Raw genomic sequence first — 14,137 nt, forward strand, 5'->3', positions numbered from 1 at the left:
CCCCTCCATCCACAGCTATAGACACCACATACACTGCACATACATGACTGCTGTATACACATACCGGGGCTGTAACTAGTATGGAGTATAACCCCCTCCATCCACAGCTATAGACACCACATACACTGCACATACATGACTGCTGTATACACATACCGGGGCTGTAACTAGTATGGAGTATAACCCCCTCCATCCACAGCTATAGACACCCACATACACTGCACATACATGACTGCTGTATACACATACCGGGGCTGTAACTAGTATGGAGTATAACCCCCTCCATCCACAGCTATAGACACCACATACATGACTGCTGTATACACATACCGGGGCTGTAACTAGTATGGAGTATAACCCCCTCCATCCACAGCTATAGACACCACATACATGACTGCTGTATACACATACCGGGGCTGTAACTAGTATGGAGTATAACCCCCTCCATCCACAGCTATAGACACCACATACACCGCACATACATGACTGCTGTATACACATACCGGGGCTGTAACTAGTATGGAGTATAACCCCCTCCATCCACAGCTATAGACACCACATACATGACTGCTGTATACACATATCGGGGCTGTAACTAGTATGGAGTATAACCCCCTCCATCCACAGCTATAGACACCCACATACACTGCACATACATGACTGCTGTATACACATACCGGGGCTGTAACTAGTATGGAGTATAACCCCCTCCATCCACAGCTATAGACACCACATACATGACTGCTGTATACACATACTGGGGCGCCGGGGCTGTAACTAGTATGGAGTATAACCCCCTCCATCCACAGCTATAGACACCACATACACTGCACATACATGACTGCTGTATACACATACCGGGGCTGTAACTAGTATGGAGTATAACCCCCTCCATCCACAGCTATAGACACCACATACACTGCACATACATGACTGCTGTATACACATACCGGGGCGCCGGGGCTGTAACTAGTATGGAGTATAACCCCCTCCATCCACAGCTATAGACACCACATACATGACTGCTGTATACACATACCGGGGCGTCGGGGGCTAACACACCTTAGTAATGGGCACAGGGACCCCGGTAACTCACACATCCCTCTCTCTTTTGTTTTTTTGTTTTTATTGTAGCTTGTGAGCCCCATATAGGGGTATGGGAGGAAATCCACGCAAACACGGGGAGAACATACAAACTCCTGACAGTTGTTGTCCTTGTCAGGATTCGAGCCCAGGACTCCAGCTCTATAAGGTTACAGTGCTAACCACTGAGCCTCGGTGTTGCCCCCTGGAATGTCTGCAGCTCTGCAACCACCTCCGTTCCCAGTAGTGCGCCATTTCTGCAGCCCGGAGATCTCCCCCTTATACGCTCCGCAGCTTGCGGGTTCAGTCCATGGATATGGCGCCCCTGGTGGTTTGGAGGTTCAGCCCCACATTTCTCTTGGCTGAGACACTCCTGTAATCCCATCCACTTTGCTGCAGTGTAAGTCAATGTAGTTTAGCCCCCTGCGGCGGTTTTGCCCTGTGTGTACCCGGTCTTAGCAGCGTCAGCCATAGTAACACGCTGCGGGCCTGATAAGCGGGATGTGTTATAGATGAGAAGGTATACAGCGTATACAGCACTGGCTGTCAGCAGTCACATCTCTGCGCTCTCCTGTCAGCTACGTTTCATTTTTGACACTTTGGGGGGTGGTCAGAGAGAAGAGAATGGTAGACACTGTATGGCGGTATTTGTAGATGGCACTATTATATAGGGGAGTGGTAGACACTGTATGGCGGTATTTGTAGATGGTGCTGTTATATAGGGGAGTGGTAGACACTGTATGGGGGTATTTGTAGTTGGCACTGTTATATAGGGGAGTGGTAGACACTGTATGGGGGTATTTGTAGATGGCGCTGTTATATAGGGGAGTGGTAGACACTGTATGGCGGTATTTGTAGATGGCGCTGTTATATAGGGGAGTGGTAGACACTGTATGGCGGTATTTGTAGATGGCAGTATTATATAGGGGAGTGGTAGACACTGTATGGGGGTATTTGTAGATGGCGCTGTTATATAGGGGAGTGGTAGACACTGTATGGCGGTATTTGTAGATGGCGCTGTTATATAGGGGAGTGGTAGACACTGTATGGCGGTATTTGTAGATGGCACTATTATATAGGGGAGTGGTAGACACTGTATGGGGGTATTTGTAGATGGCAGTATTATATAGGGGAGTGGTAGACACTGTATGGGGGTATTTGTAGATGGCGCTATTATATAGGGGAGTGGTAGACACTGTATGGCGGTATTTGTAGATGGCAGTATTATATAGGGGAGTGGTAGACACTGTATGGCGGTATTTGTAGATGGCAGTATTATATAGGGGAGTGGTATACACTGTATGGGGGTATTTGTAGATGGCACTGTTATATAGGGGAGTGGTAGACACTGTATGGCGGTATTTGTAGATGGCGCTGTTATATAGGGGAGTGGTAGACACTGTATGGCGGTATTTGTAGATGGTGCTGTTATATAGGGGAGTGGTAGACACTGTATGGGGGTATTTGTAGATGGCGCTATTATATAGGGGAGTGGTAGACACTGTATGGCGGTATTTGTAGATGGCACTATTATATAGGGGAGTGGTAGACACTGTATGGCGGTATTTGTAGATGGTGCTGTTATATAGGGGAGTGGTAGACACTGTATGGGGGTATTTGTAGTTGGCACTGTTATATAGGGGAGTGGTAGACACTGTATGGGGGTATTTGTAGATGGCGCTGTTATATAGGGGAGTGGTAGACACTGTATGGCGGTATTTGTAGATGGCACTATTATATAGGGGAGTGGTAGACACTGTATGGGGGTATTTGTAGATGGCGCTATTATATAGGGGAGTGGTAGACACTGTATGGCGGTATTTGTAGATGGCAGTATTATATAGGGGAGTGGTAGACACTGTATGGCGGTATTTGTAGATGGCAGTATTATATAGGGGAGTGGTATACACTGTATGGGGGTATTTGTAGATGGCACTGTTATATAGGGGAGTGGTAGACACTGTATGGCGGTATTTGTAGATGGCGCTGTTATATAGGGGAGTGGTAGACACTGTATGGGGGTATTTGTAGATGGCAGTATTATATAGGGGAGTGGTAGACACTGTATGGGGGTATTTGTAGATGGCGCTGTTATATAGGGGAGTGGTAGACACTGTATGGCGGTATTTGTAGATGGCAGTATTATATAGGGGAGTGGTAGACACTGTATGGGGGTATTTGTAGATGGCAGTATTATATAGGGGAGTGGTAGACACTGTATGGGGGTATTTGTAGATGGCAGTATTATATAGGGGAGTGGTAGATACTGTATGGGGGTATTTGTAGATGGCAGTATTATATAGGGGAGTGGTAGACACTGTATGGGGGTATTTGTAGATGGCAGTATTATATAGGGGAGTGGTAGACACTGTATGGGGGTATTTGTAGATGGCGCTGTTATATAGGGGAGTGGTAGACACTGTATGGCGGTATTTGTAGATGGCACTATTATATAGGGGAGTGGTAGACACTGTATGGGGGTATTTGTAGATGGCGCTGTTATATAGGGGAGTGGTAGACACTGTATGGGGGTATTTGTAGATGGCACTGTTATATAGGGGAGTGGTAGACACTGTATGGGGGTATTTGTAGATGGCAGTATTATATAGGGGAGTGGTAGACACTGTATGGGGGTATTTGTAGATGGCGCTGTTATATAGGGGAGTGGTAGACACTGTATGGGGGTATTTGTAGATGGCACTGTTATATAGGGGAGTGGTAGACACTGTATGGGGGTATTTGTAGATGGCGCTGTTATATAGGGGAGTGGTAGACACTGTATGGGGGTATTTGTAGATGGCAGTATTATATAGGGGAGTGGTAGACACTGTATGGGGGTATTTGTAGATGGCAGTATTATATAGGGGAGTGGTAGACACTGTATGGGGGTATTTGTAGATGGCACTGTTATATAGGGGAGTGGTAGACACTGTATGGGGGTATTTGTAGATGGCAGTATTATATAGGGGAGTGGTAGACACTGTATGGGGGTATTTGTAGATGGCAGTATTATATAGGGGAGTGGTATACACTGTATGGGGGTATTTGTAGATGGTGCTGTTATATAGGGGAGTGGTAGACACTGTATGGGGGTATTTGTAGATGGCAGTATTATATAGGGGAGTGGTAGACACTGTATGGGGGTATTTGTAGATGGCAGTATTATATAGGGGAGTGGTAGACACTGTATGGGGGTATTTGTAGATGGCAGTATTATATAGGGGAGTGGTAGACACTGTATGGGGGTATTTGTAGATGGCGCTGTTATATAGGGGAGTGGTAGACACTGTATGGGGGTATTTGTAGATGGCAGTATTATATAGGGGAGTGGTAGACACTGTATGGGGGTATTTGTAGATGGCAGTATTATATAGGGGAGTGGTATACACTGTATGGGGGTATTTGTAGATGGTGCTGTTATATAGGGGAGTGGTAGACACTGTATGGGGGTATTTGTAGATGGCAGTATTATATAGGGGAGTGGTAGACACTGTATGGGGGTATTTGTAGATGGCAGTATTATATAGGGGAGTGGTAGACACTGTATGGGGGTATTTGTAGATGGCAGTATTATATAGGGGAGTGGTAGACACTGTATGGCGGTATTTGTAGATGGCAGTATTATATAGGGGAGTGGTAGACACTGTATGGGGGTATTTGTAGATGGCACTATTATATAGGGGAGTGGTAGACACTGTATGGGGGTATTTGTAGATGGCGCTGTTATATAGGGGAGTGGTAGACACTGTATGGGGGTATTTGTAGATGGCACTGTTATATAGGGGAGTGGTAGACACTGTATGGGGGTATTTGTAGATGGCAGTATTATATAGGGGAGTGGTAGACACTGTATGGGGGTATTTGTAGATGGTGCTGTTATATAGGGGAGTGGTAGACACTGTATGGGGGTATTTGTAGATGGCACTGTTATATAGGGGAGTGGTAGACACTGTATGGGGGTATTTGTAGATGGCAGTATTATATAGGGGAGTGGTAGACACTGTATGGGGGTATTTGTAGATGGCGCTATTATATAGGGGAGTGGTAGACACTGTATGGGGGTATTTGTAGATGGCAGTATTATATAGGGGAGTGGTAGACACTGTATGGGGGTATTTGTAGATGGCGCTATTATATAGGGGAGTGGTAGACACTGTATGGGGGTATTTGTAGATGGCAGTATTATATAGGGGAGTGGTAGACACTGTATGGGGGTATTTGTAGATGGCACTGTTATATAGGGGAGTGGTAGACACTGTATGGGGGTATTTGTAGATGGCAGTATTATATAGGGGAGTGGTAGACACTGTATGGGGGTATTTGTAGATGGCGCTGTTATATAGGGGAGTGGTAGACACTGTATGGGGGTATTTGTAGATGGCAGTATTATATAGGGGAGTGGTAGACACTGTATGGGGGTATTTGTAGATGGTGCTGTTATATAGGGGAGTGGTAGACACTGTATGGGGGTATTTGTAGATGGCGCTATTATATAGGGGAGTGGTAGACACTGTATGGGGGTATTTGTAGATGGCACTGTTATATAGGGGAGTGGTAGACACTGTATGGGGGTATTTGTAGATGGCAGTATTATATAGGGGAGTGGTAGACACTGTATGGCGGTATTTGTAGATGGCAGTATTATATAGGGGAGTGGTAGACACTGTATGGGGGTATTTGTAGATGGCAGTATTATATAGGGGAGTGGTAGACACTGTATGGGGGTATTTGTAGATGGCAGTATTATATAGGGGAGTGGTATACACTGTATGGGGGTATTTGTAGATGGTGCTGTTATATAGGGGAGTGGTAGACACTGTATGGGGGTATTTGTAGATGGCAGTATTATATAGGGGAGTGGTAGACACTGTATGGGGGTATTTGTAGATGGCAGTATTATATAGGGGAGTGGTAGACACTGTATGGGGGTATTTGTAGATGGCAGTATTATATAGGGGAGTGGTAGACACTGTATGGGGGTATTTGTAGATGGCGCTGTTATATAGGGGAGTGGTAGACACTGTATGGGGGTATTTGTAGATGGCACTGTTATATAGGGGAGTGGTAGACACTGTATGGGGGTATTTGTAGATGGCAGTATTATATAGGGGAGTGGTAGACACTGTATGGGGGTATTTGTAGATGGTGCTGTTATATAGGGGAGTGGTAGACACTGTATGGGGGTATTTGTAGATGGCACTGTTATATAGGGGAGTGGTAGACACTGTATGGGGGTATTTGTAGATGGCAGTATTATATAGGGGAGTGGTAGACACTGTATGGGGGTATTTGTAGATGGCGCTATTATATAGGGGAGTGGTAGACACTGTATGGGGGTATTTGTAGATGGCAGTATTATATAGGGGAGTGGTAGACACTGTATGGGGGTATTTGTAGATGGCACTGTTATATAGGGGAGTGGTAGACACTGTATGGGGGTATTTGTAGATGGCAGTATTATATAGGGGAGTGGTAGACACTGTATGGGGGTATTTGTAGATGGCGCTGTTATATAGGGGAGTGGTAGACACTGTATGGGGGTATTTGTAGATGGCGCTATTATATAGGGGAGTGGTAGACACTGTATGGGGGTATTTGTAGATGGCAGTATTATATAGGGGAGTGGTAGACACTGTATGGGGGTATTTGTAGATGGTGCTGTTATATAGGGGAGTGGTAGACACTGTATGGGGGTATTTGTAGATGGCGCTATTATATAGGGGAGTGGTAGACACTGTATGGGGGTATTTGTAGATGGCACTGTTATATAGGGGAGTGGTAGACACTGTATGGGGGTATTTGTAGATGGCAGTATTATATAGGGGAGTGGTAGACACTGTATGGCGGTATTTGTAGATGGCACTATTATATAGGGGAGTGGTAGACACTGTATGGGGGTATTTGTAGATGGTGCTGTTATATAGGGGAGTGGTAGACACTGTATGGGGGTATTTGTAGATGGCGCTATTATATAGGGGAGTGGTAGACACTGTATGGGGGTATTTGTAGATGGCAGTATTATATAGGGGAGTGGTAGACACTGTATGGAGGTATTTGTAGATGGCAGTATTATATAGGGGAGTGGTAGACACTGTATGGGGGTATTTGTAGATGGTGCTGTTATATAGGGGAGTCGTAGACACTGTATGGGGGTATTTGTAGATGGCACTGTTATATAGGGGAGTGGTAGACACTGTATGGGGGTATTTGTAGATGGCAGTATTATATAGGGGAGTGGTAGACACTGTATGGGGGTATTTGTAGATGGCACTGTTATATAGGGGAGTGGTAGACACTGTATGGGGGTATTTGTAGATGGCGCTGTTATATAGGGGAGTGGTAGACACTGTATGGGGGTATTTGTAGATGGCACTGTTATATAGGGGAGTGGTAGACACTGTATGGCGGTATTTGTAGATGGCGCTGTTATATAGGGGAGTGGTAGACACTGTATGGGGGTATTTGTAGATGGCAGTATTATATAGGGGAGTGGTAGACACTGTATGGGGGTATTTGTAGATGGCGCTGTTATATAGGGGAGTGGTAGACACTGTATGGGGGTATTTGTAGATGGCAGTATTATATAGGGGAGTGGTAGACACTGTATGGGGGTATTTGTAGATGGCACTGTTATATAGGGGAGTGGTAGACACTGTATGGCGGTATTTGTAGATGGCGCTGTTATATAGGGGAGTGGTAGACACTGTATGGGGGTATTTGTAGATGGCGCTATTATATAGGGGAGTGGTAGACACTGTATGGGGGTATTTGTAGATGGCACTGTTATATAGGGGAGTGGTAGACACTGTATGGGGGTATTTGTAGATGGCACTGTTATATAGGAGAGTGGTAGACACTGTATGGGGGTATTTGTAGATGGCAGTATTATATAGGGGAGTGATAGACACTGTATGGGGGTATTTGTAGATGGTGCTGTTATATAGGGGAGTGGTAGACACTGTATGGGGGTATTTGTAGATGGCGCTGTTATATAGGGGAGTGGTAGACACTGTATGGGGGTATTAGTAGATGGCAGTATTATATAGGGGAGTGGTAGACACTGTATGGCGGTATTTGTAGATGGCGCTGTTATATAGGGGAGTGGTAGACACTGTATGGGGGTATTTGTAGATGGCAGTATTATATAGGGGAGTGGTAGACACTGTATGGCGGTATTTGTAGATGGCAGTATTATATAGGGGAGTGGTAGACACTGTATGGGGGTATTTGTAGATGGCACTGTTATATAGGGGAGTGGTAGACACTGTATGGCGGTATTTGTAGATGGCACTGTTATATAGGGGAGTGGTAGACACTGTATGGCGGTATTTGTAGATGGCACTGTTATATAGGGGAGTGGTAGACACTGTATGGGGGTATTTGTAGATGGCACTGTTATATAGGGGAGTGGTAGACACTGTATGGGGGTATTTGTAGATGGCAGTATTATATAGGGGAGTGGTAGACACTGTATGGGGGTATTTGTAGATGGCAGTATTATATAGGGGAGTGGTAGACACTGTATGGGGGTATTTGTAGATGGCACTGTTATATAGGGGAGTGGTAGACACTGTATGGGGGTATTTGTAGATGGCACTGTTATATAGGGGAGTGGTAGACACTGTATGGCGGTATTTGTAGATGGCACTGTTATATAGGGGAGTGGTAGACACTGTATGGCGGTATTTGTAGATGGCACTGTTATATAGGGGAGTGGTAGACACTGTATGGGGGTATTTGTAGATGGCACTGTTATATAGGGGAGTGGTAGACACTGTATGGGGGTATTTGTAGATGGCACTGTTATATAGGGGAGTGGTAGACACTGTATGGGGGTATTTGTAGATGGCGCTGTTATATAGGGGAGTGGTAGACACTGTATGGGGGTATTTTGTAGATGGCACTGTTATATAGGGGAGTGGTAGACACTGTATGGGGGTATTTGTAGATGGCAGTATTATATAGGGGAGTGGTAGACACTGTATGGGGGTATTTGTAGATGGCAGTATTATATAGGGGAGTGGTAGACACTGTATGGGGGTATTTGTAGATGGCAGTATTATATAGGGGAGTGGTAGACACTGTATGGGGGTATTTGTAGATGGCACTGTTATATAGGGGAGTGGTAGAAACTGTATGGGGGTATTTGTAGATGGCACTGTTATATAGGGGAGTGGTAGACACTGTATGGGGGTATTTGTAGATGGCGCTATTATATAGGGGAGTGGTAGACACTGTATGGGGGTATTTGTAGATGGCACTGTTATATAGGGGAGTGGTAGACACTGTATGGGGGTATTTGTAGATGGCACTGTTATATAGGGGAGTGGTAGACACTGTATGGGGGTATTTGTAGATGGCAGTATTATATAGGGGAGTGGTAGACACTGTATGGGGGTATTTGTAGATGGCAGTATTATATAGGGGAGTGGTAGACACTGTATGGGGGTATTTGTAGATGGCAGTATTATATAGGGGAGTGGTAGACACTGTATGGGGGTATTTGTAGATGGCACTGTTATATAGGGGAGTGGTAGACACTGTATGGGGGTATTTGTAGATGGCACTGTTATATAGGGGAGTGGTAGACACTGTATGGGGGTATTTGTAGATGGCAGTATTATATAGGGGAGTGGTAGACACTGTATGGGGGTATTTGTAGATGGTGCTGTTATATAGGGGAGTGGTAGACACTGTATGGGGGTATTTGTAGATGGCAGTATTATATAGGGGAGTGGTAGACACTGTATGGGGGTATTTGTAGATGGCGCTATTATATAGGGGAGTGGTAGACACTGTATGGGGGTATTTGTAGATGGCGCTGTTATATAGGGGCAGTTTTACCCATTGTATGGGGGTATTTGTAGATGGCGCTGTTATATAGGGGCAGTTTTACCCATTGTATGGGGGTATTTGTAGATGGTGCTGTTATATAGGGGAGTGGTAGACACTGTATGGGGGTATTTGTAGATGGCACTGTTATATAGGGGAGTGGTAGACACTGTATGGGGGTATTTGTAGATGGCGCTGTTATATAGGGGAGTGGTAGACACTGTATGGGGGTATTTGTAGATGGCAGTATTATATAGGGGAGTGGTAGACACTGTATGGGGGTATTTGTAGATGGTGCTGTTATATAGGGGAGTGGTAGACACTGTATGGCGGTATTTGTAGATGGCGCTATTATATAGGGGAGTGGTAGATACTGTATGGGGGTATTTGTAGATGGCACTGTTATATAGGGGAGTGGTAGACACTGTATGGCGGTATTTGTAGATGGCGCTATTATATAGGGGAGTGGTATACACTGTATGGGGGTATTTGTAGATGGCGCTGTTATATAGGGGAGTGGTAGACACTGTATGGCGGTATTTGTAGATGGCGCTATTATATAGGGGAGTGGTATACACTGTATGGGGGTATTTGTAGATGGCACTGTTATATAGGGGAGTGGTAGACACTGTATGGCGGTATTTGTAGATGGCACTGTTATATAGGGGAGTGGTAGACACTGTATGGGGGTATTTGTAGATGGCGCTATTATATAGGGGAGTGGTATACACTGTATGGGGGTATTTGTAGATGGCGCTATTATATAGGGGAGTGGTAGACACTGTATGGGGGTATTTGTAGATGGCACTGTTATATAGGGGAGTGGTAGACACTGTATGGGGGTATTTGTAGATGGCACTGTTATATAGGGGAGTGGTAGACACTGTATGGGGGTATTTGTAGATGGCGCTGTTATATAGGGGAGTGGTAGACACTGTATGGGGGTATTTGTAGATGGCACTGTTATATAGGGGAGTGGTAGACACTGTATGGGGGTATTTGTAGATGGCAGTATTATATAGGGGAGTGGTATACACTGTATGGGGGTATTTGTAGATGGCAGTATTATATAGGGGAGTGGTAGACACTGTATGGGGGTATTTGTAGATGGCGCTGTTATATAGGGGAGTGGTAGACACTGTATGGGGGTATTTGTAGATGGCAGTATTATATAGGGGAGTGGTAGACACTGTATGGGGGTATTTGTAGATAGCGCTATTATATAGGGGAGTGGTAGACACTGTATGTGGGTATTTGTAGATGGCAGTATTATATAGGGGAGTGGTAGACACTGTATGGGGGTATTTGTAGATGGCAGTATTATATAGGGGAGTGGTAGACACTGTATGGCGGTATTTGTAGATGGCACTGTTATATAGGGGAGTGGTAGACACTGTATGGGGGTATTTGTAGATGGCGCTGTTATATAGGGGAGTGGTAGACACTGTATGGGGATATTTGTAGATGGCAGTATTATATAGGGGAGTGGTAGACACTGTATGGGGGTATTTGTAGATGGTGCTGTTATATAGGGGAGTGGTAGACACTGTATGGCGGTATTTGTAGATAGCGCTATTATATAGGGGAGTGGTATACACTGTATGGGGGTATTTGTAGATGGCGCTATTATATAGGGGAGTGGTATACACTGTATGGGGGTATTTGTAGATGGCGCTATTATATAGGGGAGTGGTAGACACTGTATGGGGGTATTTGTAGATAGCACTGTTATATAGGGGAGTGGTAGACACTGTATGGGGGTATTTGTAGATGGCACTGTTATATAGGGGAGTGGTAGACACTGTATGGGGGTATTTGTAGATGGCACTGTTATATAGGGGAGTGGTAGACACTGTATGGCGGTATTTGTAGATGGCACTGTTATATAGGGGAGTGGTAGACACTGTATGGGGGTATTTGTAGATGGCGCTGTTATATAGGGGAGTGGTAGACACTGTATGGGGGTATTTGTAGATGGCACTGTTATATAGGGGAGTGGTAGACACTGTATGGGGGTATTTGTAGATGGCGCTATTATATAGGGGAGTGGTAGACACTGTATGGGGGTATTTGTAGATGGCACTGTTATATAGGGGAGTGGTAGACACTGTATGGGGGTATTTGTAGATGGCACTGTTATATAGGGGAGTGGTAGACACTGTATGGGGGTATTTGTAGATGGCACTGTTATATAGGGGAGTGGTAGACACTGTATGGGGGTATTTGTAGATGGCACTGTTATATAGGGGAGTGGTAGACACTGTATGGGGGTATTTGTAGATGGCAGTATTCTATAGGGGAGTGGTAGACACTGTATGGGGGTATTTGTAGATGGCAGTATTATATAGGGGAGTGGTAGACACTGTATGGGGGTATTTGTAGATGGCAGTATTATATAGGGGAGTGGTAGACACTGTATGGGGGTATTTGTAGATGGCACTGTTATATAGGGGAGTGGTAGACACTGTATGGGGGTATTTGTAGATGGCAGTATTATATAGGGGAGTGGTAGACACTGTATGGGGGTATTTGTAGATGGCGCTGTTATATAGGGGCAGTTTTACCCATTGTATGGGGGTATTTGTAGATGGCAGTATTATATAGGGGAGTGGTAGACACTGTATGGGGGTATTTGTAGATGGCACTGTTATATAGGGGAGTGGTAGACACTGTATGGGGGTATTTGTAGATGGCAGTATTATATAGGGGAGTGGTAGACACTGTATGGGGGTATTTGTAGATGGCGCTGTTATATAGGGGCAGTTTTACCCCTTGTACGGGGGATATTCATTGATGTATAATTGTCTTTCTATCAGACACACCTCTCCAGATCTCAGCACCACTTCTACTGGATCTTCCAGGATGTCGGGTGCGGGTAGTAAGAGAGCAGCGGGGGACGCCGGCCCCTCCGGGCCCCCTGAGAAGAAGGCAGCAGTGGAGGATTCTGGGACCACAGTGGAGACTATAAAGCTTGGCGGGGTCTCCTCTACAGTAAGTCCGATGCTTGTGCTGCTTCTCTGGTTGTTTCCTTTCCCTTTCCCCCATTTCTGACCTTGTCTGTGACCTCTTGCAGGAGGAGCAGGACCTGCGGACCCTGCAGGTGAAGAACAAGAAGCTGGCCGGCATGCTGGACCAAAGACAGGCCATAGAAGATGAGCTGCGGGACCGTATAGAGACCCTGGAGAAGCGGCAGGCCACAGATGATGCATCGCTTCTTATCATCAATCGCTACTGGAGTCAGGTCAGTGACGTGGCCTCTACGTGGCGGGATCGTATGGCTATATGTGGCCATATAATACAAGATCTTAGGGTATTGTTATGTTACCGATCAGCGCCGTAATAGTATGGCACTGTACCTACGCCATTACATCCTGCCGAGGGTCGGGGCTAGCTATCAGAGGGATTATCTCCCTGGGGTTCAACACCCCCTAGGGGGTCTAATAAATGCAAAAAAAAAATAAAAAAAAAAGTAAAAAAAAATATAAAAAAAATAAAAAGAATTAAAAGTTCAAATCACCCCCCTTTCCCTAGAACACATATAAAAGTAGTTAAAAACTGTGAAACACATACATGTTAGGTATCCCCGCGTCCGAAATCGCCGGCTCTACAAATCTATACAAATATTTTTCCTGTTCGGTAAACGCCGTAGCGGGAAAAATAGTCGAAAGTGCCAAACCGCCGTTTTTTCACTGTTTTGATTCTGATAAAAATTTGAATAAAAAGTGATCAAAGCAAAAACATTTCCTGAAAATGGTAGAACTAAAAAGTACACCCGGCCCCGCAAAAAAAGACGCCCTATGCATCCCCGTACACCTATGTATAAAAAAGTTACGGCCGTCGGAATATGGCGACTTTTAGAAAAAAAAATTTTTAACACAGTTTTGGAATTTTTTTTAGGGGTCAAAATGTAAATATAACCATATAAATTTGGTATCCCTGGAACCGTACCGAAACACAGAATACAGGGGACATGTCATTTTGGCTGCACAGTGAACGCCGTAAAACCAAAGCCCGTAAGAAAGTCGCAGAAATGCATTTTTTCGTCAAATCCACCCCATTTTGAATTTTTTCCCTGCTTCCCAGTACAGTATATAGAATAAATAATGGCGGCATCATGAAGAAAAATTTGTCCCGCAAAAATTAAGACCTCATATGGCTCTGGGAGCGGAGAAATAAAAAAGTTATGGGGTTTAGAAGGAGGGGAGTCAAAAACGAAAATCAA

The 14,137-nt window shown here is 45.0% G+C and overlaps 1 protein-coding gene across 1 annotated transcript in view; it reads left to right on the plus strand.

Moving 5' to 3' along the window:
* Window positions 1-14,137, plus strand: part of RNF20 (ring finger protein 20) — a 31,295-nt gene that overhangs the window by 2,760 nt on the left and 14,398 nt on the right. Inside the window, 2 exon segments of the mRNA XM_075288307.1 lie at window positions 12,732-12,906; window positions 12,989-13,156. Of these exon segments, the coding sequence (XP_075144408.1) occupies window positions 12,778-12,906; window positions 12,989-13,156 (297 nt within the window). The 5' untranslated portion in view covers window positions 12,732-12,777.

Source organism: Leptodactylus fuscus, chromosome 10 (assembly GCF_031893055.1).
Source record: "Leptodactylus fuscus isolate aLepFus1 chromosome 10, aLepFus1.hap2, whole genome shotgun sequence".
In the NCBI taxonomy this organism is placed as follows: domain Eukaryota; kingdom Metazoa; phylum Chordata; class Amphibia; order Anura; family Leptodactylidae; genus Leptodactylus; species Leptodactylus fuscus.